The sequence below is a fragment of the Pongo pygmaeus genome, chromosome 2 (genome assembly GCF_028885625.2).
Source record: "Pongo pygmaeus isolate AG05252 chromosome 2, NHGRI_mPonPyg2-v2.0_pri, whole genome shotgun sequence".
In the NCBI taxonomy this organism is placed as follows: domain Eukaryota; kingdom Metazoa; phylum Chordata; class Mammalia; order Primates; family Hominidae; genus Pongo; species Pongo pygmaeus.
The window spans coordinates 99125491-99152876 of NC_085930.1; the positions used below are offsets into that span (position 1 = coordinate 99125491).

The 27386-nt window shown below is 41.2% G+C and overlaps 1 protein-coding gene across 1 annotated transcript in view; it reads right to left on the reverse strand.

Annotated features, from left to right (window-relative positions):
* Positions 1-27386, reverse strand: part of CACNA2D3 (calcium voltage-gated channel auxiliary subunit alpha2delta 3) — a 924385-nt gene that overhangs the window by 665413 nt on the left and 231586 nt on the right. Inside the window, exon 4 of the mRNA XM_054481187.2 lies at positions 883-942. Coding sequence (XP_054337162.2) covers positions 883-942 — 60 coding nt within the window. The remainder of the gene's footprint in view (positions 1-882; positions 943-27386) is intronic.

Sequence of the window (27386 nt, forward strand, 5' to 3'; positions counted from 1 at the left end):
ACTCTCACTCTGTCACCCAGGCTGGAGCGCAATGGCTCAATCTCAGCTCACTGCAACGTCTGTTGCCCAGGTTCAAGCAATTCTCCTGCCTCAGTTTCCCAAGTAGCTGGGATTACAGGCGTGCGCCATCACGCCCAGCTAATTTTTGTATTTTTAGTAGAGACAGGTTTCACCATGTTGGCCAGGCTGGTCTCAAACTCCTGGCCTCAAGCAATGCACCTGCCTCAGTCTCCCAAAGTGCTAGGATTACAGGCATGAGCCACCACACGCAGCTGGAACCTCCAAGTATTATTTAATTCACTTGTTGCCCTTTACTATGTTTTCTATACCCATCGACATCAAAATCCTTCTCAATCAGACATAGTCATGTCATGATCAGGTACAAGATCTACTGCAAGAAATTAATGAAATGGATGTTTGAATCTCAAATCAGTGAATGATTCAATTTTTAAATGTTATTAACAATCAATTCAAGGACAGATCCATCACAGTATTGCCTTTCAGTCACTTGCATTCCAAAATGCAGCCAGCCAAGTGGGATTTGGATATATTCTGCTATCTTATCAATTTACCATTGAGAGATCTGGTGATTATTGTCAGTTGACCGATTTAACTCCCCCTAAATTGGGGAATAGTTTATTGAAATCTGATTACACACATGTGAGTGTTTGGCATCACCCATTATAACTGTCATCATTAAAAAGTGGTTGCGGATTGCTTAAGAATCCTGTCAAAGATAGACACATTTATTCCAACTCAGTACCATCCTCTCAAAAGCCTCTCCCTCCCAATCACTGAAAAATCAGTATTCCTGGTATACCTGGTACTTCTCCTTTGGCAGGAAACACACAAAACAATTTAACTCAAACTATAATCAGTTACCTGTAAGTCTGCATCAAATTCATGTTTCAGGTGTGCTTCTTCTGCAGCCTCCACCAGACGCTAAAAAAAAAAAAAAAAAAAAAAAAAAAAGAAAAAACCAGAAGACAGCATTAAGGATCAGAATTGTGGCCTGAACCCCATTTCTCCATTGACCAAAAGTGACAGATTATATCATGGTTCATACATTGTGATCTGATGCCTTTGCTCCCATGAAACTGAAAATAATCACATCAGTGTCAACATTGGGTTTCTGCCTCCATCATTCAATCAATAATTCTTCCAATAAATATTTATTGTTATGTACACATTTATAAATGCACACATGTTCTACATCCATTTACATAACAATTCAGACACTGGCCCTTGAGGCCCAATGCAGATCCAAAACCCACCTAGCATAGTGCATTCCTTAGGTATAGAACGCTCTTAGTCAAGATTTATTGCCTTGAATTGAGTCCAACTTTAAGTGGGCTAGCTTTCTTCCCCAATATTTTGGAAAAGAGTACTTATTTTAATTCCCTCAATCATTCAAGGTCAATTCTTTCTGTACCCAGTTCTAATATGTAATTATCAGGTGACAGTTATTTGCATTTTATGATCCATCAATGCCACTGTGACAATCTGCAACCCAATAAAGCAATCACTTAAATTAAACGAATACTCAGGACCCACAACAACACAATTCTTGTTATTCTTCTCAGCCAGCGAAATTCAACACATTAATATTCTTATGAAACCCATTTCATAATGCCTTCATTTAGACAATTAGTCAACAATCAAAATCATTTTTACTTTAATTTGATCTTGCCTACAATAAGATATTTCCCACCTTGAAAATATAGGCTAGAGGATATTACAGAAAACTCTCATTTGGTGAAATAATATTTCACTGAAGTTATATCAAACTAAAAGCAAAATCTTAGATCCAAGCAAAAATTTGACCACTTCTGTTTTTCCTGTGGTCACTCTTGTATCCTATGCTGTCTTTAACTTGCTTTTTCTTGACATAATATAGGCCTGAGTTTAATAGGCCACGTGTGAAAAATGATGGCATTAATATTAATCTCTAAATGGTCGCAAATTGATGGACAAATGTCCCATGAATAATTATTAAATTGGATATGGAAGTAAACAGGCTGAAATATATTCGGGTAACTTTAAGCAGCAGTATAGAGTACCAAAGCCCACTTTCGCCACAGGACATACAAAGAAAGAGACAGGCCAGCCAGAGACAGTGCTGCCCACAGACAGGAATTTGGAAAGGGTGGAAATGTGATTTCCCAGACTATCTTCAGTTGACCAGAAGGTCAGGAAGGGTTTTTTCCTTCACTGGTCAAAGAACAATCCCCAGAGAACATCAGAGGCCAGAGCCAGGAGACCTGGTCCTCATTCTAGCCCGGATGCTAACTCACCACAGGTGTGAAATCTTGAGCAGGACCCTTCCCCTGTCTGAGCCTCAGTTTCCTCACCTGAAAATACAAAAAGTGGTGACCCTAGAGCAGTGCTTCTCAAAGTGCGGACCCACATTGGCAGGATCAGTTTCACCTGGGAAATTGTAGCAATGCCCATCCCAGTCCCACCGAATCAAAAGTTCTGGAGGTGAGGACCAGCAATCAGGTCTAACAAGCCCTGCAGGTAGTTCTGATGCCACTAAAGTTTGAGAACCACTGGCTAAAAATAGCATTCATCCCATTCCTCACCTCACTCCTGATGCTTGATTAAACCTCCAAGGTTTCTCAACTCTTATTTAACTTTGTAAAATCTATGTACCTAGGCCAGGCATGGTGGGTTCACACTAGTAATCCTAGCACTTTGGGAGGCAGAGGCAGGCAGATCACTTGAGGTAAGGAATTAGAGACCAGCCTGGTCAACCTGGCAAAAACCCCATCTCAACAAAAAACACAAAAATTAGCCAGGCGTGGTGGCACATGCCTGTAGTCTCAGCTATTCCGGAGGCTGAGGCAGGAGAATCGCTTGAACCCAGGAGGCAGAGGCTGCAGTGAGCCGAGATCACACCACTGCATTCCAGCCTGGGCGACAGAGTGAGACTCTCTCTCAAAAACAAAAAACAAAACTTATGTATTCCTACCTAAAATACTGTCACTTTAAGACATAAAATTCTTTACAGAAAAGACGACATAAGATGGAGGGGATGAGAAACAGAAAAGTAAGAAGAGGAACAATCTACAAAGATCAGGTAGGTGGGCCCCAAGCGTTCACTGGGTCACTGTCTTCCTGGAATCACCCTACTCAATGAAGCTTGAAAGCCTTCTGGGATCACGTGGTACAATCTGCAAAAACATTGTGGATGCTGACAGGTGAGTGACAGGCAGTGATATATAAAAAGAAAGAAAACTATGTGTTTCTGAGAGCATATTCTCTTGATCTTTGTAACAGATTTAGAATTTCTATGCATGTATCATGAAATCAGTTACATATTGAGCTTTACAGAACGTGTATTAAATATTATGCATGTCTGAATACTTATATTATCAAAACAAGTCATGCATTTGAGCATTTATTCACTGCAACACAAAAAAAATGGATTTTTAATGGTGTCTACACACTGAGAATCTAGAGAAAAAAAAGTTGATAAAATGTTTAAATGATCAAAAGATAAAGTAAAACTACACAATTACCAAGACAGATAATACTGAAAAAAAGTAAAGAATTGGAAAGGAAAAAATAGTAATAAAGTCATGTAGGACCAACAAAAAAGAGAACAGGATGAAAATAATAGGCAAGTTGAAATCATCATGAAACAGTATCCATGAAATGTATTTCATATATATTTTATTTACATATATGTGTACATATATGTATGTATATGTACACTGTACAGTGATGCAAACTATGTAACATATTCCTATATAACAAAACATAAAGTAGATTTCAACCATAAACACTGCAATACAAAGTAGGTAACAATTCAAGAAGTTAACACTGGAAAGCATTTGATAATATTGTATTAACTACTAAGAGCAGCCAGAACACTGCATTCTGTGCTGAGTGAAGTAAATACATGAGAATTTGACCTGCTAGCAAGTTTTTATGTTCGTGTTCAAGTTAAATTTGCCTCATGCCTTTATTTTTTTTTCTAATAGGGAACTCTTCGCGAATTTGCGTGTCATCCTTGCTAATCTCTGGATTGCTCTCATTTTAGTATATGTGCTGCCAAAGCAAGCACTGCATGTCTTTTTTTAAACTTAATTTACCCCACATATTTCCTTCTCCATCCATGAAGATACTTTTTCCATCATTCTCACTAGAAAGCTTTAGGAAACATGATTCAAGAAATGATAATCAACCAGCAGCTACATGTAATGGTTGTTTCTTATGAAGCAAATAGGTATCCCAGAAGAGAGCTCTTTGAATGGATACGCCTTGCATGCAGCACTCACCGGGTTGTCCCAACCTGCCCTCTGATGCCAATAGGAGACAGGCCTACATTTTCTGGGAGAACTCAGGAGATGCCCTCCCAAAACAGGCTCAGCTGTTGTGTACGACAGTCATGAAAAATGGGGTCATCAAGAACTATGTGTCTTGTGGAAAGACCAAAGGACAGTAATCTTTCCTCCGAAAGTACTCTTATAAAGGTAAACAAATTAAAAGAAATGTTATTTAAGAAGAAAACCATCTTCCATAGATTTACCTAAAACAGGCTGGGTGTGGTGTAATCCCAGCACTTTGGGAGGCCAAGGGGGGCGGATCGTATGAGCCCAGGACTTCAAAATCAGCCTGGGCAACATGGCAAATCCCCATCTCTATAAAAAATACAAAAAATTAGCCAGGCGTGGTGGCATCCACCTGTAGTCCCAGCTAGCGGTGAAACTCAGGTGGGAGGATCACTTGAGCCCGGGAGGCAGAGGCTGCAGTGAGCCAAGATTATATTACTGCACTCCAGCCTGGGCAACAGAACAAGACCCTATCTCAAAAAATAAAAATAAAAAAAGCTGAGTCATGGGGACAGAAGTTTCTACTGTGTTTTATTTTGTTTTGTTTTTGAGACGGAGTCTCGCTCTGTCGCCCAGGCTGGAGTGCAATGGCATGATCTCGGCTCACTGCAAGCTCCGCCTCCTGGGTTCAAGCTATTCTCCTGCCTCAGCCTCCTGAGTAGCTGGGATTATAGGCATGCGCCATCACTCCTGGCTAATTTTTGTATTTTTTAGCAGAGATGGGGTTTCACCATGTTGGCTAGGCTGGTCTCGAACTCTTGACCTCAGGTGATCTGCCCACCTGGGCCTCCCAAAGTGCTGGGATTAGAGGCGTGAGTCACTGCACCTGGCCAAGTTTCTCCAGTTAATAAAATTAAAATACACTGATTCATCATCTAACAAAGTCAAGACCATAAAACTTCAAATTCTGATGCTTGCCAATAGAAACTAACGGCCTATTATTGACATCTCTTTCCTTAGCAAATGTCATTATAATCATCTAAGTCCAATGAAATACATTTTTAAAACAAATTTGCAGGTAAGAAAAATCCATTAAATTTGCTAATATTTTAGTTATTATATCAGAAACTGCCACTGAGCCTGGGGAAAACTGTTACTCTATTATACCTATTATAAAGGCAGTGTACTTTTAATAATAATGTTAATTTTCTTTTATATGAATTCCTTTTTTAGGTCAACAGATGGGATTATAGAATTGTGAACGTAGTTTTTAATTAAACGTGAACACTGGAAACAAAAATGGCTTTGAAGACTCCAGCCTTCGGAACTGAGCTGTGAGGTAAGAGAAAACAGCAGTTTTGTCCACAAATCTTTTATCCCTTGTTTAATGCCAAAGCTTTTCCTTACTCAATAAAAATGATAACAATATACTGGAATATACATCCTGGACTTGGAAAAAAGCACCTATAAGCTAAAAGGTTGTAATTCATGAGTTGATGCACATTTCACTGGCTTTTTATATTTCTATATAACTCATCCCTTTTAGTGAAATAAATACAAACAAGAGCCATCTTTATAAATAGACAATGCTAGAAGCCATAGACCATGGATAGTATTTACAGCTTTGGTGAAGGCGAAGCTGCCAAGGGGAATAGCGGGGATATTAAAGCATTTCATTTGAAATCACATCTTATTTCTTGTTACAATGACCCTATGTATATCCGCACAACATTACAGAATGCACAGTGTCCCGTTTCCTCCCTGCAACACTTAAATCAGGACTAGCGTTAAAGACATGGTAGAGGTCAAACTTTCCATCATGGGCCAGAAGTGGAAAACCGGACACCACGTCTAAGTAAAAATTGGATCAGAAAAAGAAAATGATTTTTTTGTCTTCACGTATTTTATGTTTTTGTTCCTGGCCATTTTGGCTTAACAAGGGGAGAAAAGAGAGAAAGAATTGTGCGGTGAGAGGCGGGAAGGTAATGGAAAATGTTACTACACTACCAACATAACTTAACTGCTAGACTCCTGATTTCATCACAATGAACAAATTGTGTACAAATAAAGAAAATTTCAAATAAAATCCCTAAAATGGGCAGTAAGGACAATTATGGATGAAAATCCTCAAAACAAAACAGAAATATAAAAACCATATGGAATAGCAATGTAAAAAGTTATTTTTATTTCTTATGTTAAAGCTAAAAAGCGTTGGGTTGTAAAATGCTGTTAAAATGGGGTGTTGGAATTTAATAAAGATTTCAAAGCACTTAATATATTTTGTGGTTTTCATGTAATGTTTTGCAACAACACATTTAATACTCATACCAGGCTTTTTACTGCCTTTTTTCTGGAATGAATACATAATTCTTTCTCAAATAAGGTTTAAGCTCAAATGGGGGGAACTCAAATCCATAATCATGAACATGGATTTGGGCTACACGAAGGGTTAACTTGGAGTTAGTTATTGAACTGTCATTAATACCAGAGTTGGAGATCACATGACTCTTCCTTTGAATCAACAAGGGTTCAATGTGTAGAAAAATGACCAAACAGAGGAATCAAGAAATAGCAGTAATTACTATCACAACCATACCCAGAGCGGCATGGTTGAACTGTTATCCTAGATTCAGGGGCTTTTGTTTTTTTGTTTTTTGTTTTTTGTTTTTGAGACGGAGTCTCACGCTATTGCCCAGGCAATCTCGGCTCACTGCAAGCTCTGCCTCCCAGGTTCACACCATTCTCCTGCCTCGGCCTCCCGAGTGGCTGGGACTACAGGCGCCCGCTACCATGCCTGGCTAATTTTTTGTATTTTTAGTAGAGACGGGATTTCACTGTGTTAGCCAGGATGGTCACTTTGGGATGCCTTGGCCTCCCAAAGTGCTGGGATTACAGGCATGAGCCACCACACCCAGCTGGCTTTTGTTTTAAGGGCAAGAGTTTGAGTTACACCATTTGTCCATCAGTGTGTACCTGGGACTAATGAGATCCTAGCAGCGTGTTACACAGCAGGGCTTGAACTTGACATGCTGACAGTCTACAGAAGTGAAGACAGAGGAGATCTAGGTCCTCTCTGCAGTCACAGATTTCAAACTCAATCAATCACAGATTAAAATGAAAGATCTCTACCCTCATTAAGGGCACTTAGCACATCAAAAGATGTTCCCAGGAACCCAGGCAAAATGAGATTGATTTGTTTCCCGGACTTATTTCAAACTCTTGTTTTGTACCAAGGGTCAGAAATCATCCATTTAAGAACTGTTACATTGGAGAAATAAAGTAAGTTGTTCAGATTTACATTTTCATTACTTCTGGTGTTGAGATTCCTTCCCCTCTGTCCTTGGATTAGAGTTGTTTATCACTCCATAACAGTATAGATTAATCTTGGCTGCTTTGTAGCTAGCGCAATTAGACGAATATTTCCCAAAGCGTCGGACAGGTACCACCAGTGATCCATGAAAAAAACGTAAGATGGTTTACAGAATGGTGAGGGACACACAAGGAAAATAGCTATTTCAATGAGTAGGGACAAGTGACAAAGAATGCTGTCAGGAAGCCAAGGAAGCTTCCCAGAAGACATGACATTTAAGCTGAGCTCTGAAGGAGAACAGGAAGGATGCAGGAGAAAGAGAAGTGCTCAAAGAATGTTCCAGCCAATAGGAACATTTCACACAAAGTTTTGGAGGTAAGAAAATGTTCTGGAAACAGCAATTAAGAGAAATATTCTGGAAACAGCTAGTGCTCTGTGACCTACACAGAGGCCACATCAATGACTGGATGACCATCAGGTAATAAACCAAGGCGAAATGAATAACCTGCAGAAATGGACACAATTAGACAAGAAGAAAGCCAACACACCTTTCCCTGCCACCCTGCAATACTGCAACTGCAGTTAGAGTCATAGCTGAAACCTTAATAATATTCAGTAATCCTTATTGATACAAATGTTTTTTACTTTTCGATTCCAATAGAAATGACACATATAAATCACCAACTATCAAGATGATCATTTCTTTGGAGAAACACAGCTTTTAAGGAGCCTTCATTATTTCTTTGTTCCCATAGAAGAAATAAGCTTTGTTGCACACGAATGAACATTTTGTATAAAATGACCTTCTGCCTGAAAGCTGCAAAAATTGCTTCTGCTTTAAAAATGGCAAACATTTCAAAGTGGATTATAAAAGCTAATCTATAAAGTTGCTAGAGAAAGCAGGTAACAGAACAATAGAGAAAACACATCGTGCGTGTATGTGGGGAGCTTTCTTCCCTTCCTTCACTCCTCCCCTTTCCTGTCTCCTTCAGATTATATAAGGCTACACTGGCCTTTTACAAGACAAAATAAGCCTAGAGTTTACATCAGAAGACATGATCACAATCAATAACAAATTATCTTTGTTTCCACAAGAGATACCTGTTATCAATTTGAGGCTGATTAAATTAATACCTGTTATCAGTGTGAATGGCCAATTTCCAAACCAAAGCCATCGCATTCTACATCTAAGCCTGCATTTGCCAAAGTGCAACATTTGCAAAGCTGCTGAAGACGGAAACAGCCAAACTTTGTTCAAAGGGCTGCCCAAGGACCAAGGCAGCTCAGGGAGAGGTAGGAAGAAGAGACAACCTTTGATTTCAGCCCAGGTAATTTTTCCAAATGACCCAGTATTTTAAATGATGTTCTTCTGCTTATATAGCTCTCCTGGGAATGTTTTAGAGTTGATTATCAAAATCAAGGCTATTTAACCATGAAACTTAAAAAGTCCCCACAGGACCCCTCAGTTCTGAGGTAACTGCACTATTTCCTTTGTGGGCAATGGAACTATCTTTAACTTCCCAAGGGGATAGTCCACAATGAATGGGGACTATGACATTACATCATCTGAGGCATGAGTCCCCAACCACCAGCATGGACCAGTACTGGTTGGTGGCCTGTTAGGAACTGGGCCGCACAGCAGGAGGCGAGTGGAGGGCCTGCGAGCATTACTGCCTGAGCTCAGCCTCTTGTCAGCTCATCAGCATGAGATTCTCATAGAGCACGAACCCTATTGTGAACTGCACATGCAAGGGATCCAGACTGCACGCTCCTTAAGAGAATCTAATGCCTGATTATCCGAGGTGGAACAGCCTCATCCCAAAGCCATTCCTCACCCCCCTATGCAAAAATTGTCTTTCATGAAACCGATCCCTGATGCCAAAAAGGTTGGGGACCGCTGACCTGAAGGATGAACATTTGTTCTCCAAAATGAAAGGAAACTTCCTATCACCAAGGCCTCTGATTGTGGTGAATAAAATTCTGTTCCAGCCCTTAATTATACCTTTCCAGGGCTTACTCAGAAGGTGTTGACTAGAACTCACAATGGCAGAGTATTGAAGGTATTGCCCAACTAGCCAAGGAAGACGGGGACATCTGCCCCGGATAAGTCACAGCCAACATAACAAGGTGTTGGTACTGGTAAGGAAGTCTGTCCTGCAGAGAGTTTCCATTCCTGGTTGTATCAATTTTCTGTCACTTCTGTTTAATTTAGCAAGTACTTGTTGAGAACCTATTAGGTAACAAGAACATCACCAAGAACTGAACCCCAATAAATAGATAACTGAGTCGTAGGCCTCAAGAAGTTTGGGGTACATTTTGTTACAGTAGAGTCAGAACAGGTCTCAGAAATCAAAGACAAGAGTTTGAATCCAGGTCTTCCTACTCACTGACTCTGGGCAAGTCTTAACTTCTCTGAGTCCTGGTTTTCTAATCTGATGAAGACAAATAATAAAACCTTTAGTCTGTACCTCAGTATGTGAATCTGGTGAGAATATACATACAAAAATTTCCCAACGGATTCCACACAAGTGTAAAATATTATTAAGACAGGGTAGAGGAAGAGACAAGATTTTCCAGCATAAAACAGCTTGATTGAAACAAGGAAACTTCCCAGAGTCACTGCCTCCCACGGTTGGCTCTCATATAGGGAGAACTTGGAACAACTCCTCAAGTTCACAGTTACATGGAGGTTATGTGAAAGTTAATTCTGCTGCCAAGAAAAGGACTCCAAATCTTGTGTTCGAAAACACAAGGCTGTGCATCTGTTCCTTAAGGGCGGGTTTTCAGAATCCACCACTCTTTCAGTTCCAGAGGTAAAATCTGTGATCAGTGAGGCTGAAAATGGAATGAGGCAAAGGCCTTTATGGAAGGGTTTGACTGATGTCCTAAGAATGGCACAAACACAGAAATTAAGCTGTTTGCCAAAGCAAGCTCCTGTGACAGATGGCACCTGTGAGACACTGGACAGGATGGTGAGTGTGGCAGGCATCTCCTTGCCCCCAGGCCCCAACTATGGCCAGCGAAGAAAATTTTTCTTTCTCCTTGAAAATGAAATAACACTAACAATTTCCATGGCCATTCAGACTCTACCTTCTCAAGATGGATTTTTATATAAATTTGATGCACAGAAAAATCTGTTCCAATTCCCTTGTTGTTCTCTCCTTCCAACTATCCATCCAAATGTTTACCAGGCAACTTCAGTTTGGGAAGGAATATATCATGTTGGTCCAGGGAACAGCCCCGAGGTCCGACAACCTGAATTCAAATCCTGCCTCCAGCAACTTTATAGTACCTCTCTGAGCCAATGTTCTTGGCATTGAGTAAATGTCCACTAATGTTATCTTGCTGCTGCTGCTGATGATGATTAATTATGTGGGAAGAATTACACTAAGGGCTGATGCAATGAAGATAATGGCACTCTCACACAGTTCAGTTGAGAGAGGAGGCAAATAACTAGATAATGTGGTGTGGGCTAGAACAGGAGGGCCACACAAGATGATAATAGCAATTATTGAGCTTCACACTGCCTGGCCTATGTGCCAAGCTGTCCTAAGTGCTTTAGTCATTGAATCCATCAAATCCTCACAACTGCTCTAAAAAGAAAGCACAGATACCATCCTAACTTTACACCAAAGGGAAACCAAAGGGGAGAGAGATTATAGCACTACGAAAACCAAGGGCATAGAGTACCAGGGCAGGAATGCTCCTAAATGATGCAACAGTAAGCTGGGGTTAAAGGATGAGTGGAAGTCAGCCGGGTGACCGAGAGAGGTGACGGCGAAGGAGCAGCAAAGGCTCCAGGGTGGGAGCCTCCTCTGCCTAGTCTCTCCTGCCTGCAGAGCTGCAGGTGTGGAATGGGAAGGGGGAAGAATGCAAAAGGGCAGGCAAGTGGGACTCAGATAAGCAAGGGTGTTGAGCTAGGCTAAGGAGTACTGTGGCCTGTGTGCAGCGGGAGGTCTCATGGGCCATAAGACCCACGTGATCAGACCTGAACTTTAATTCATCTTTAAAAGTAATCTGGTGGCAGTGCTGAAAAAAATTAAAAAGGATAAACCTGAAACAGAGACTGAGGCAGAGAGCCCACTTGCTTTAATGCCATTTATTCCACAAATACCTTAATCCATGAGCAATTCCTGTGAGCTCTCCCTCCAAAATACACCCCATGTTTCACTACTTTTGTCACCCTCTCCCCTGTTATATCCCTAGCAAAGCCATGGCCATCTCTTCTCTGGAAACCCTCAGCATCCTAACAAGTGTCCAGTTGGCACTCAGTGCCCTGGATCCCATTCTTTTTCTAGCAATCCCACATGGTTGCCAGAAAAAGCCTTTTAAGAACAATTCTGATGGCAGCACTCCCTGTTTGAAACCCGCCAGTGACTTCCCACTAATCATGTCTATGACCCGTAAGGTCCTTTGATCTGGCCCAGTACCCTCAGATCCTGACCCCCAGCCGTCTTTCTGGCCCCAGACCACTACCAACTTGTCTCTGTCATCCTGCTGTTCTCCTGACTAAGGATATTCTTGTCCTAGATCCTTGTATGTTTGACTTCCCCTCATTGGTCACTCTGCAGCTCTAATGACTCCTCCTCAAGGATGTCACCCCCACCCCACCCCCTAACAAAGGATTGAGCACTTTGTGCTCAAAGCAGCACTGAGAATATGGCTAGTGCTCAAAATACAGTTGGACAAATTAAAAAATATCTATTACTCACCCTACTGGGTGCCAGGTACTGTGTTTGTCTGGGAATATAAGGTTTATAAGACACAGCTGTTGTCTTCAAGGACATTAGAGTCCAGGATGGGAAAGAAACGAGTAGGCAACTGCAACACAACACAATAAAGGCTCTAACAGGAGCGAAGCAAGGAATCCTACATTCCACCAAGGGAGCAACTAGACCAGGCTTACGGGGTACAAGGAGGCTCCTCACATATGGTACAAGAAGTCTTCTCATCTACACTGAGACCTGAAAGACAAGAGCCAGCCCAGAAAACAAAGGAAGGGCCTTCCAGGATGAGGGAACTGCAAGTACAGTGGCAAAAGAAGGCATGACATGTTCAGGCAATTATGAGTGGCTTGGCGTATGAAGGTTATGTGGAGGGGAGCCTGTGTCGGGGGCAGAGAGCTAGTGAGAAAGGAGGCTGGAGAGCAAAATATTATTGATTACTGATGTTATCTAGATGTTCTCAAATGAGCAAAAGGTGATCCAAGACAATAACGAGAAGATTGAAGACAAAACATCTGAAAGTTATTTAGGAAGAGGAATATACAGGACTTGGAGGCCAACAGGATACAGAGAATAAGGGAAAAGGCAGAGTGATGGAATTATTAGGTGGGTGCAAAGGTAATTTCTTTTTCACCAACCTATAGCTTGGTGCCCTTACTCACTACCTGGTACTGCCTCCAGGGGGTGTCCAGCAACAACCAGAGAAGGAGCTGAGCTCAGGAGGAACACTGAACGAAAGAAGGGCTAGCAGGTATGATAAAATCTCATAGTAAGACCAGGCAATACAAGCACAGAATGTTTTTAAAAGTGAAGTCCATTCAATCTTGTGACTAAGGGTGTGTGTTGGAGAATGCCTGCTGACTCTCAGCACCATCTAAGCTGTGCCTTCTATGGTAGGGCTGGAGGCCTACCACCACATGCTCTTGACTCCCTTGCCCTGAGCAGGGCTCCAGGTCAGATTCTTGAGAGGTCTGCAAACTGAAAGAGAAGAAATTAATATTCTCCAGCTGAAGTGATGGGCATGTATGTGGGCATCTGCAGATGACAGGTATCTTTGGTCATTCAGACACACTCCCACGAATTACCCACTCGTGCTGCAGACAACGGAGATCGTTGGTGGTGGCTTCCTGCAACCGCAGCACTTCCTAGATCTGTCAACTCAGACAGCAGCTTCCCTGACTCTCACTCCCTCAGTTTTTCTAACTATCAAATAAGCCTTTAATTCCCTTTATTAAACCCCTGCCTACTTGAAACGCCTAAAGATATTCCTTAAAAAACAAAACCTAAAGGGTTTTTGTTTTCTAATCAAACATGACTGAGTGATCCACAGGGTACCTGTGTAAGAACCACTTCAGAGCACAGGAAGGGGCAGGGGCCAAAGTGCAGAGAGCTGTGAAAGTGGGAGGGATGGAAGTTTGGGATAAAACATCCAGATTCCTATATCGAGAAACCGATTTGGGCCACAGCAGGAAGAAAACGCAAGGTGAAAGAAGGCTTTAAGATGAAAACATGCTCATAGCAATGAAGGTAGTAATAAGAACTGCCCCGGGAAGCTCCCAGAAGACCCAGCTCAAGGCAACTCCAGGATCCTCCCCAGGGATCAGAAAGCCATTGAGCAAGCCTCCAATTCAAAGGAGGCTTAAACTTAAACCTTCCACCTTATTTCCTGAAGGGATTACAGATATAGTCATAAAGACACCATGGCACTGGAAGGAGAAGTTGTTTAAAGTTGCATCCCCTTCCCGGACCACACAGCCTACAGTGCATTATAATTTCTTTCTACTGTATCCTTAATTTGCTTAGGAAGAGACCAATTACACATATAATATAGGCATGCTTTGTTAAAAAGCAGCAATTTGTGAAATGTATATATTTAAAACATACCACAGTTTTCAACTGTTTTCTCATTTGTTCATTCATAACATACCAGGGGCCTTGAAAACAAAATCCAAATGACCTGAGTCACTCGACTTCTGAAGGACCCTGTGTAATAGGACCAAGCGGGCTTTTACTTCTCTAAGGGAAAGTCAACCACATGCACTTATATGTGAAGCTTATTCCAAATGAAATCAAGAACAAATAATGAAAAATAAGACTATTCCCCTGACTCTGGTCCCTGAACATTTTACACAAGTCCCCGGTTTCGATTAATAGCACACTGGTGACCTCAGGGTCCTCAGAAAAAGCCTTCCTCCCCCAGGTGCAGAAATAAAATCCTGAGGCCAAGACTCTAAACTTTGCCCAAGACTTTCAAGAGGTGACTGCTCCAACTTGAAACATGGGGCAGTGAGGGAACCAGCACTGACATGATAGGACACACGTGAGCTTCTGAGTCCCAGGGGGCTGGGTCAAACCAGGGCCTGGGTTATGAATGAAATGTATGTGCCTGAAGTTCACTTTTGTTATTTTTCCATTCTAATTCTCATACATTCCTCTTGAATTCAAGGAATGACATTTTCACCCTCTGGAACCAAACTTAGCATTTTAAATTTCCAAGGATGAGAAGCTAGCTTAAAGGATAAGCTGGCTCTCCCATTTTTAATGCCCAGGTAATGAACTGAAATTACACACAGGGTTTGAATTTTTATGGAACGTTATTCATACACTTGACTCTCTCAGCTTCAACTCTTTCTCCTTTGTCAACCCTAATTATAACTTTATTTCAAAATAACAAAGAAATAAGATGTATGAACACACGCAAGTGATAAAAGATTTGAGGATTTCTTTTTTTAAAGAAAAGACAGAGCTGATGAAGGACTAAACCCATTTTACACAGAAGTAAACCGACAGTAGAAACTGAAATTCCCTGGTGTCCATACAATGCTCACCTGTACCCCGTGCATGGCTCTAGAGGCCCATCGTGTTTTGCTCGTATTTTCCCCTCCTCACCCTACATCCTGCAGCAGGGACTCTGACAACTCTCCAAGGCTCTGACAAGACCAGAGTGGAATCTTGGTTCCAGCACAATACTCCATGCTCCCCTCTCTGCCACCCACCCTCTTCTTTCACTGTGAAATAGACACACAGAGAAATGGTAAACCCAACAAAAATGCCCCTTTGTGAGTTAAAACAGTTGAATACCAGCAATTCCACGTAGCTGAAGTTAATTTATAAAATATATTTGAACTTTAGTGGCTTTCAAGTTTTTAAGTTTCCCTTGAACAGTCCAAAGGAGTTGATGGCTTGTTCACTCTGAGGTGCTGGCTAAGAAAACCAAACCAGGCCCACAAAGCCATCTCTGAGGCCCTTGGGGCCAGGCATGTTACCCTAGGTCAGGATTATTTGGATTTTAGAAAGGTAAAATGATAAATATTTGTTATAACTCATACACAGAGAGGTCTGGGCCAGCACCCCATAATCAAATATTAACATTTCTATAGTAGACAAATAATTATTCATATTAAATAGAATAAATAAATATTAAACATATCCACATGTCAGCTCAGGCCATGTGTTTCCACCAAACATGTTATTAAAAACCTTTCAACTTTTTGGAGATTTCTTGATTTCAAAACTGAATATATCAGAGTGTGAACCTCCTGATACTTGAACAAAAAATAAAGTGACAGAAGTTTCTTGATTTTGTGTTTGATGACCACAAAGTTTTCTGAGCCCTTTGGCTCAGCTTCCACTTGGGCTAATAAATCACAAAGTTAAATGAGTACGAATAGATCAAATAAATGTCAATGGGAAGAGAGATCTTACTTGAGTGATGGAAATTGGAGAGAGGAAAATGCACACAATGTGATGTGCATCCATGACCACAGTATAAAACAACTTGGTAAATTTACTAAAATCATATATAATTTGGTAAATTTACTAAAATCAATGAATTATGTACTTAAAATAAGCAAATTGTATTATATGTAAATTATATCTCGATGAAGTTGTTAGAAAAAAGTAACAATGGAAGACATTCAGAAATGTGAGTTAATACAGCAGTTTTCAAACGTAGAAACCCACTTATGTAAAATACCACCCTATTTTCTCATAGTAAAGTGTTCCTAGTAACGTAAAATGGTATGGTCACTTTGGAAAGTTATTCAAAAGGTTAAATACAAGAGTTACCATATGACCCAGCAATTCAACTCCTAGATATACACCCAAGGAAAATGGGAACCTATGTCCACACAAAAACATATACACAAATGTTCAAAGCAGCGTCAATCATTACAGCCAAAAGGTGGCAACAACCCAAATGTCCAAGAACTGATGAATGGATCAACAAAATGGAATGTATCCACACAATGGAATATCATTCAGCAATAAAAGGAGTAGAGTACTGAGATGTAGCAGATGACTCTTGAAAACCGTAGGCTCAGTGAAAGAAATCAAAGAACATAAAAGATCATGTATTGTATTATTTCATTTACATGAAATGTCCAAAAAAGGCAAATCCATAGAAACAGAAAGATTTGTGGATGCCTAGGGCTGGGAGGAATGCTGAGATTGAAGGAAAAAGGTTAAAGTGTATTGGTTTGTTTTTTCTTTTTCTGGAGTCAGGGGTGAGAAAAATATTCTAAAACTGATTGTGGTAATGGTTGTACAACTGTGAATATACAAAACAAAAACCCACTGAATTATATACTCTAAATGGAAAAATTATATGCTATGTGAATATTTCAATAAAACTGTTACCAAAAAAGTGTCTCTAGTATATTAGAGTGGAATGTTGTTTGGTGTTCTTTAATGGGTACAATGAGTCCTTGGCCACCAATAACTTAGTGGGTACAATCCACCTCCACAGAATGTGCTACTGTGACAGCCGGTCAACATAAACAGAAGAAAAGTTCTCATCCGCTCACTAGGGGATTAGGCAAATCTGTGGAGAGACTGAAATCTCCTTTAAGCATTCCTTGTATATGGATTGGATTCTTAATTAGCATCTTTTATGTGTCTTTAGCACAACGACCCATTTCAGATTAACTAGATGAACTACTGTCATTTGCAATAACTGAACAAGAAACGCTAAATAAATATTATTGAGATAAAAGTAAGTTAAACATATTTTTTAAATCCTTAGAAGTGTGTTACATTGTGAATATTCAACTACTGGAATCTAAGAATTGTAAGTCTGATGGCATCTAGAAGAATTCTAGCTCAAACCAAAGCTAAAATATGAATACTGCTAATTAAAAGGGTTCTCACTTCTAGGGTAAGTAAATACCAAATGGAGAAAAAGATCATAGATTTGCAACAACATTTTGAAAGGCTTATAATAATTTATTACTGTTTATTTATAGCCCACCTCATTCCAAAAATGATTTTCCCATTGCTCATATGCTACGTGAAGATACAAGTTTAATTAAGAATATCTAATCTTAAGGGAGCATGAAGCTAATTAGTCAGAAAATATTTATTAAGCATCTACTATATGGAAGAAACATGGCCACACACTGAAGGGAGCTACAAATTACTTATCGCGGTCTGCACTGTAGGAATTTGTTGTCATATCTAGTAATAATAAATACAATAACTATGCCTAATGCAATTTGCCAGACTTCAAATAAGAGGTCTGAGTTATAGGGGGTATAAGGGTTGAATAAGAAAGTGATGACTTGCCACTACTGAGGCCATGGAAGACTTCACAAAGGAGACAGAATCTGAATGAACTTTCAGACGCAGGTTCGGAAGAAAGAAGGCAGATATCCTAGGTGGGAAAGGCCGACACACCCTTCGGGAATGGAGGGCACACCTATCTGGGCAGAGAATGAGATATGGTTGGAGAGGAGAGCTGGGACCAGCCTGGACCATCAGTCTAAGGGCTGAGATTCATCCTAAATAAAAGAGGTGTCAGAGGAAAGGTGATCCAGGGTGGTCAGAGGCTGGGGTCCAGTGGAGACAGCAGCTGGAAAATGGGAAAGAGATTATGACAAAGTCAAGGCCCTGACTTGTCCAGTTCCTCAGGCCCGCCAGCAGTCACTTAAAGCAGTGTCCATACCACTGAGCGCATGCAGGTGACTTGCCTGCACAACCACGGCTCCCTATCACTGTCAAGGTGAATCCCACCCACCAGCAGAATGAACTTAGTTCTATTCTATACCACTGTTGTTGTTTTTTTAAGGTTTGTGTCATTAAATTATTTTACAAGTTTTTTTTTAAGAGGACAATGCTCCTTTGTAAAGTCTCAAGCCTGAAACAAACGAAACTCAACAACTCTTTTGATGACCTGTCAGATCCCTGAAACACTGATATATGTATACTTATTGTTATTACTTCAATTCTATTAATTAAGCTTTCACTATTTGGGGGGATTGTAAGCAAGGTAATTAACATAGCAAGAAGGATAGCTGTAAGAGAACCCTACCGCGGGCCGGACACGGTGGCTCACACCTGTAATCCCAGCACTTTGGGAGGCCGAGGTGGGAGGATCACAAGGTCAGGAGATAGAGACCATCCTGGCTAACACAATGAAACCCCGTCTCTACTAAAAATACAAAAAATTAGCCAGGCATGGTGGCAGGTGCCTATAGTCCCAGCTACTCAGGAGGCTGAGGCAGGAGAATGGTGTGAACCCGGGAGGCGGAGCTTGCAGTGAGCCGAGAACGCGCCACTGCACTACAGCCTGGGTGACAGAGCGAGACTCCACCTCAAAAAAAAAAAAAAGAAGAACCCTACCCCTAAATATTACCTTGCAGCAGGACACGTATGCTGATTATTAAACTGATTACACTATATATGCCAGTTATATAATGGAAATTCAAGTTTACATGAAGCAGAAAAGATCAGTGGCTTACCTGGGTTTTCTCTCCCTCTCTGTCTCTGTTCTGTGCTCACTCACTCTCTCCCCTCCTTTCTGTGCTCACTCTCTTGCTCTCTCACTCTCTCTCCCCCTCTCCCCTTCTCTTTCTTTCTCTCCCTTAGAAGTTCAACCATTATTTATTAAGCAAAGACTAGTAAGATCTCCCTTTGAAGACTGCACAAAATAGTAAAGGAGACAAATAGGTAATCAAATAACTACTATTTGTTTTGGGGTTTTGTTTGTTTGTTTTTGTAGAGACAAGTCCCTACATTGCCTAGGCTGGTCTACAACTCCTGGGCTCTAGCGATCCTCCCACCTTGGCCTTCCAAAGTGCTGAGATTACAGGCGTACTTGGTATGATGAATGTTACAGGTAACTCAGATGTGGTTTTAAATAAGCATTAAAATAATAACTCTTAAAAAATAAGTCAAAACAAGCTACGTATTCCAATAAAATCTTGTTCCTTATATAATTATTCTCATTTACCAATACTTCATTAAGACAAACCACCTAATCTATGCTCTCTAATAAGTCACAGCTGCTAAGGTGCAGCTACTCAATGAAAGCCACCAACAGTGCATTTTTCTTTGCTGATAACTAATATTATAAGCCACAGGCAGACAGTGGTGGTGAATCACAGGACAGACACACAAAATACTAGAGGTCAAGGTGGGCAAGGCTCTAAGCCATGCGGATGGCAGATAATGTTTCACAAGGTCAGGGGCCAAGAAAGAGCAAACAAGTGTTAAAAAGTCCAAAGGGGCAGGAGGAAGGAACATAACCCAAAAAACTCTCGGAAAACATGATGGTGTGGCAAGGTCCTGCCCCAGTTTAAAATAAGTTCATGTGAGAAGGCAAGGACGACTACCAAAAATCTGGGATGAGCTCTACTGGGCACTAAGTTAATGGGCAGAGTTTGTGGCCAGGGGTCTTTCAAGCCCCTGTAAGCCTGTGCTTCTCTCTTGCCTTAACTCCCCCATGGTGTTTTTACCACTCTGATGGGTTTCATTCCTCATGAGCCCTGCACTCCCTTTGAACTAGGGACATTTGACAACTGCTTCTTGAGATTAAATAATGGGTGGTCAGAACTAGACCCTTCAGTTTTCCTTTCTCTAAATGCCAGCTTTCTTCTCTCATCCCATATGGTGGAGGGCATCTGAAACAAGACAGGGATATTTAAGTGCCAATGGCCAGAGGATCCCTATACTCATAACCGGGCTAGGAGCAGAACTGCCATTCACAGGAGTGGTCTGCCTTTTTGTAATTTAACTGAAAAGTCTTCCTTAGTGGAGGATCAAGTAAGTCCAGTGAACAAAATTTAGCACACAGAAATATTGGTTAATCCTGTAGTTTAAAAAAAAAAACTCTAAGAAATATGATTGGACAGCTGTTGGGAGCAGAAAATTATTAGAAAAGGTAAGTTGGTACTAAGAGAATTAGACTTGGCAGTTTATCAAATGTGAGAGGGCAACGATGGATAGATTCGAAGTCGATAATCACTTTATCACTCCTAACAACTTCCACCTGGCAGGTGCCTGGATTCCCGCCACAACATTTATGTGCAAAATGTGTTTGCTTTGTCTCCCTTGTTTTCTTTGCTCTCTGCTTTGAATTTGGAACACCCTTCCCATTCAAGGTTGCTTTTCTCTTTATGAGCATTGTAGCCATTTCTAAAAACTTTAACCATTATTGCAGAATTATTTGGGATAATGCAAATATACATGGAGTTAAGCAAACTGCTGCCTTTTTCTCATCAAGAGGCATCTGGGCAAAGGAGGAAAAAGGAAAGTAAAGAAAAACTGATTTCAAAATTCAGGAACTATGTCTGAATATGAATATTTAAGCCAGTGATTTCCAAAGTGAAATGCATAGGCCCTTCCCAAAGATTTCTCTCCTGGTTTTTCAGTTGTATAAAGAAACCCTACTCTACTTTACGGGCACAGTGCCTACATCATTTCAAAAAAATAATGTAGTACATATGTGGAGCTGGCACATCTCCTGCGAATCCAATTTAAGCTCCTAATCTTTGCATCCTAATGGGTTTAAACATTTTCTGATCAGAGGAAAAATGTATTTTACATTTGCTTTCCAAGTTTCAGAGCAAACTATTTTCTAGCCCTGGGGATATTAATTCTCAAAAAGAAAGCCTAACTTCTCTTTCATTTCAAGAAGTCTTCTAGATGAAGTGTAGAGTAATGGGAAAAGTTAGTCCCATGCCATCATCATTGAACACTGCATGTTATTCAAACCAACAATAAGCATGCATGTCTTTTCCACATGTGGTGTCTCTGACTAGACTCATTTCATCCCTGCCTGGCAAGCTCCTACTCCTCCTTCAACACCCTAATCAAATATCCCCTGCTCCATGAAAACTTTGCTGAACACTCCAAAGCAGAAAAATGCCTCCTTACTCTGGGGTTCTGGACCTCTTGCACTGCAACATTTGACAAATCTGTATTGAGCTCAGAGAGATGCTTCATCTGTATTATATTGTAAACATCAGCTGCAAAACAGACCCTTCCCTCCTTCTATCCCTGGATACCTTGGGCTTAGAAGAGTACTCCAGGCATACTGGTGCTCCATCAGTGTCTGTTCAACAATGAATGCATATTCCCATCTTTCCATGGTACATCCCTCTCTTACTGTGGTGAATTCTGGGAGGATAGGTTGTATTTTCTTTTATTTTATTTTTTCTGAGATGGAGTCTCGCTCTGTCACCAGGCTGGAGTGGAGTGGCATGATCTTGGCTCATTGCAACCTCCACCTCCCAGGTTCAAGCGATTCTCCTGCCTCAGCCTCCCGAGTAACTGGGATTACAGGCATGTGCCACCATGCCCAGCTAATTTTGTATTTTTAGTAGAGACAGGATTTCTCCATTTTGGTCAGGCTGGTCTCAAACTCCCAATCTCAGGTGATCTGCCCACCTTGGTCTCCCAAAGTGCTGGGATTACAGGCGTGAGCCACTGTGACCGGCCGGATAGCCTGTATTATCCACCTGGGTTTCTTTAGCCCCTGGCATACAGTCATTACTCAGTGAAAACAGGATGAATGTAGGAGAGAAAGAGGCAGGGAAGAACAAAGGGAAGGAGGAAAGGAAAAAGCCAGTGGTGCCCCATCTCCATCATGCATTCAACACATTTGTTGAATGGCTTCCTCCTCATGACTTCTTTACTTGTGTATTCCTCGTGTCACGACACATTTTCTACCTTGAGTTTGAGAGGTTTATAGACACGTCTTATCTGCTGGAATAGAAGCCCTCTGAAGTCCAGAACTTGTTTGTCTAGGCCACAGAGTGCAGTGTCTTGAGCCCAGAAGTCACTGAATTGTCTGTTGACTAAAGATTCAGCAAGGATGACAGAGGACTGCAGGATGTTTGAAGTGGTCCCCACTTCATTTGAAGCAGAAGGTCTAATTTGTGAGTCATGTCAATGGTTCAACAAAGTGAACTGGTGAATTGAGCCAGGTTTGAGGAAACACAAGTTTTACTATCCAATCTCAGATGACAAAACTCAGCAACTGCTGCCAACCATTTCATTTCCCCATTTATCTTCTATCAGACAGAAATAGCATAAAATTTGTCTTCAATCTACCATGGAAAATAAAGAGAATGCATGAGATGGTACATACCAAGAAATTTGAGTTTCTCTGACAAGAGGAGTTCAGTATGTTATTAGTCAAATACAATGCTTCAAGAAGCTAAATACGATTATTTACTTGATGGTTATTCACTGATGTCAAAAATGCTACTTTTCATTCACCTCCTTCGTCTTTCTGCTTCTTTGCACTTATATTTAGTTTGGAACAAGTGCAGTCTGTGAGTTATGGTCTATATTGTAATAAACAGCTGAAGAGAGTCACTATAATCAAGTGAAAAGTAATCAATATAGGAAATACAACGGTCTTACTTCAAAAGTCTAAAATTGCTGTATAATTGGCTTTCTTCCATTTGCCATCCTTTTTTGTTCACAGTTATTTTAGGCTGAAGGAGTAACTTGACCTACATGTGTTAAGAGGAAATCATTTAAGCGGCAGCAAATGAGATACTATCATCACAGCTCAATATAAAATTGCTGTCCATCATTTAAACAATTTGATCTGTGGCAAGGACAGGAAATTTCCATAAATGTTCTTAAAGCCTACAAAACATTTTTCAAACTATCAAATTAAGAGGCACAAGAATAATTAGATATTGCTCAAGGTCTTTCTATTCCGAAGGGAGAGATTTTTCAGAAAGATAAAATTGTATGTCCCTGTTGTTTTGATATTTGGTCTTAATGAAAACAGGGCCATGTTTCAGGCAATGTTTGAGCTACGAAAGTGTCAAAAAGGTCTTTACTAATTATTTTTTTAGGAAGCTAATCAACACACCCTACATGGAGAGAATATTAATGTGTCCTCTACACATCGGTTGGTTTAATGGACATTCTGGGGTCTGCCCAGCCCATACCAAACCCTCTCTGAGAGCTGGCTAAAAACCCACCTGCAGGGGCTCAGGCGCCATACTGTTCTAATCAATCATGTTCTCAAAAGTGGACATCTAACCAAGTCGGTCTCTTCAGATACTCTTCTCTATCTGGAATTGGAGGTTAGAGATGTCCATCAGTCTCTGTGGGATATCTGAAATAAGGGCAGCCATCAGTAATGGGAGACAGTGGCAGCCATCGGTGATGGTGGTGCACAGAGGCCCAGAGAAAGCCAGTGTGCTAAGAGGAGAAGGAAGCCAGTGGATAGGGCTACTTCCTCAGATCCTGGTCACTCCCTGGACCCAACCTCACTCCATCATGCACCTCTGTTACTTCACCATCCAATCCTCATTGTCATAATGCTGCTTCCTGTGGGTTTTGGTGACCTGCCACCCAAAGAACCTTGAGACGACTTTGCCAAAAGCAACCTTGACTGCTTGGCAAGCCAGTAAGACAGCTTCTTCATAAACTCAATAAACAATGACACAGGCATGCTCATTGGGGGTTTCTGAATACTCAGATTCAGAGGGTGCCCAAAATCCTGGGGAAATTAGGTTGGAGTGCTTTCAGGCTTGGCCTAGCAAGAAAAAATGTGCAAGATCAACTGACCAGAAAAAGTTATTAAAGACCTCAGCTATTATTTTAACCCAGGAGGCCAATGTGACAATATTCTAAGATTCCCCAGGTCGATCCTATACTCACTCTAGAGTGCAAGGAACTGGGGCCTCATATGATGACAGTAGCACTGAAAAACTGCTTGACATCAGGACACCTTACACTGTAACTGGTTAAGGGCCAGCTTTTGGTTTTTTTGTTTTGTTTTGTCCTATCGTGTATATGTGTTTTCCAACACTCTGTAGTACAATACTTTCATAAAATGCAAAAGTGATTGATGTCGCACATTGTCTTTTTTTTTTTTTTTTTTTTTTGAGATGGAGTCTTGCTCTGTCACCAGGCTGGAGTGCAGTGGCGCAATCTCTGCCTCCCGGGTTCAAGCAATTCCCCTGCCTCAGCCTCCCAAGTAGCTGGGACTACAGGCACACGCCACCACACCTGGCTAATTTTTTGTATTTTGGTAGAGACGAGGTTTCACCATGTTGACCAGGATACTCTCAATCTCCTGACCTCACAATCCACTTGCCTCAGCCTCCCAAAGTACTGGGATTACAGGCATGAGCCACCGTGCCTGGCCGTACATTGTAATATTGTTATAAATATTTAACACTTATACCCAATTTCTGTTCCCATCTCATTGCGATATCAACAGTTCCTGAACTGACACTTGTACATGGTCCACATTTTGGGGAGTTCTGGTCTCTGCTGCAGTTGACTCAAGACTTGACACACACTGCTGTTCAGCTGTCCCCATTCAATGCTTTTGATACTATAAAATGCGGGTGCACCATGCCTGGAAGGCTGCTAGTAATCAAATCCCTGCTTTGTCGGCACTGGATTTGCGACTCTAGGCTAGAAATATAACCTCTCTGCATTTTCCCCCATATGCAGAATGAGGATGTATGGTAGGCAGAATTCTCTTACAGGGTCAGCCAAGATCCCCATGCCCCTGGTCAATATGTGCTGCACACTCCCTTCCCGGGAGTGTGGGCAGGGCCCGTGAATATGATGGGATAGCCACCCCCTCAATTAGGTGATATTATATAAGATGTTATATAAGCAGAAATGGGAGCCATTGATTCCCTGCCACATGGTGAGAGAGCCCCATGACTAGGACTTGAAGGCGGCCTCTGAGGGCTGAGACAAAACACTGGCCAAAAGCCAGCAAGAAAATGGGGTCCCCAGTCCTATGATCTCAATGGAATGAATCCTGCCAACAACCTGAAGGAGCTTGGAAGAAGACCCTGAGCCTCAAACAAGATCTTTGTCCTCGCCAACACTGTGATTTCTGCCTTGTGAGACACTGAGCAGGAAAACCAGCTCTGCTGTGCCTGGACCTCTGACCTAGAGATGATGATAATAAACTGGCATTGTCTTATGCTGCTAAATGTGTGGTGATTTGTTATGGTAGGTGCCATGCCTACTAATTGTGGTGTTGTTGCAAAGATGAGAAATCAGTTATGGGAAGTGCTGAGCATATCATAATCTCTCAGCTCCCAGGAGCTGTTACGCTCATGTTGATGGTTAGTTTTCATAACCCACACAGGCCTATCTGCATGCTGAGTAAAGTGCATGCATGTACAAACACACATACGCATGCATAAAATTCCACCAGACTTCATGAGTCTTCCTCAGAGAAGGAGCTGCCTGTCACTTCAAAAACTAGCTTGCATCTCTTAGATCCTCTCCTGTCTCTCTCTTTGGATAACTTTTACAAGCCTAGGAGGCTTGTGAGGCAGCTACTATCATTCCCATTATACCAGAATGGGATCAGGTATAAACCTGAGGCTCAGACCCCACCCAAGGTCACCAAACCTGTCAGTTCACGGTCAACCACAAGCCTAGTCTTTAAAAATCATCTACAGCTGCCTCATTTTTAAATTTAAAGCTTTCTTTAGCTGCAATAGGTACCTCACACTGTTTAAAAAATGAAGTTTTGCAAACATCATGGGATGTCGCTGATTGTAATGCAGGTATCTGCCCATCATGAAATCACAAAGTAAATGGTATTTTCTGATCCTCAAATGAAAAAACTAAAGTGGATATGCTCACAAGCAAAACCTGAGAAGCTGAACTGGGCCTAAAATTCGTCATTCTTAGATACTTCCTTTGCAATGAGAATCAAAAACCAGAGAGATCATGCTGGGAATATTAGGGGACACAGCCCACCAACCTAGCCTGCCTTGTTTGACCTGGGCACGATACCCAGAGCACCTAGTCAGGTATGCAGTGTCTTCAACCCACTTGACAGGTTCCACACCAACCTGCCCACTTCATTTATGACCACCTATTTGGTATGCCATGGAATTCTTCGCTCGGTACTTAACCTTCCATAAAAACAACAGTCAACTCATGATTATGGTAAACATTTTCACTGGCATGTTTCACAGCTAAGAAACATTACATTTTTATGTTTTGTGTGCAGCTTTCTGAAAATATGGAATTTTTTAACACTTGCTACCACAAATGCCATGACAAATATTAATCATTCTTAAGGTCTTCTTCTTTTTTGAAATTTTTACTTTATAGACTCTCAAACACTCTAACACCATTGAAACGCTACATTTTCGAATTTTTTAAAGCCATAGGGATGAGACATAGAAAAACCAAATAAAACACATTCTGGGTGTTAGGCAGCCCAGGTCTTGACTGGACCATATAAATCTGTCTTCTGGGAGTGATGGAGTTGAATGGCCCCTCTCTACTTTTCAGGGCACATATTTTATCATCACAAGACTTTACACTATGCATGATATATAAATACATGTGCCCCAAGAAATATGTGTAGAAAGTTACTCTCCAAGGGACAGGGCAGACAGCATCTGCCAGTATCAACATGTCTAGAGGAAACTGAGCACAGAGGAGCCAAGAACTGCAGCCAGATTCCTATTGGGTTGTGACACAGCCCAGGGTCAGACCAAAGGTAATGATTGATAGCTTAAGTGCCCAAAACTCAGGACAAGGTGGCCTCTCGATACCCCTGCAGCCTGAGTCCTGCCACAAGAGGGATAACAGAGCCTACCAGGAATGAAAACAGGTCTTCAGTTCTCTGCAATGTTCAGAGCTGAAAAGACAGATTGACAATCCCAGTCTCTGTCACTTTTATTAAAACTTCAAGTCAGAATTGATTCCTAGAATTTAGTATTTGCGATTTTGTTTGCATATATAGTTTTTCATTCATCTGTTTGAAGAAACTAGGACTGAAAAACATAGATAATTCTCTTACTCTGGTCTGACCGAAATCAATCCACCAAC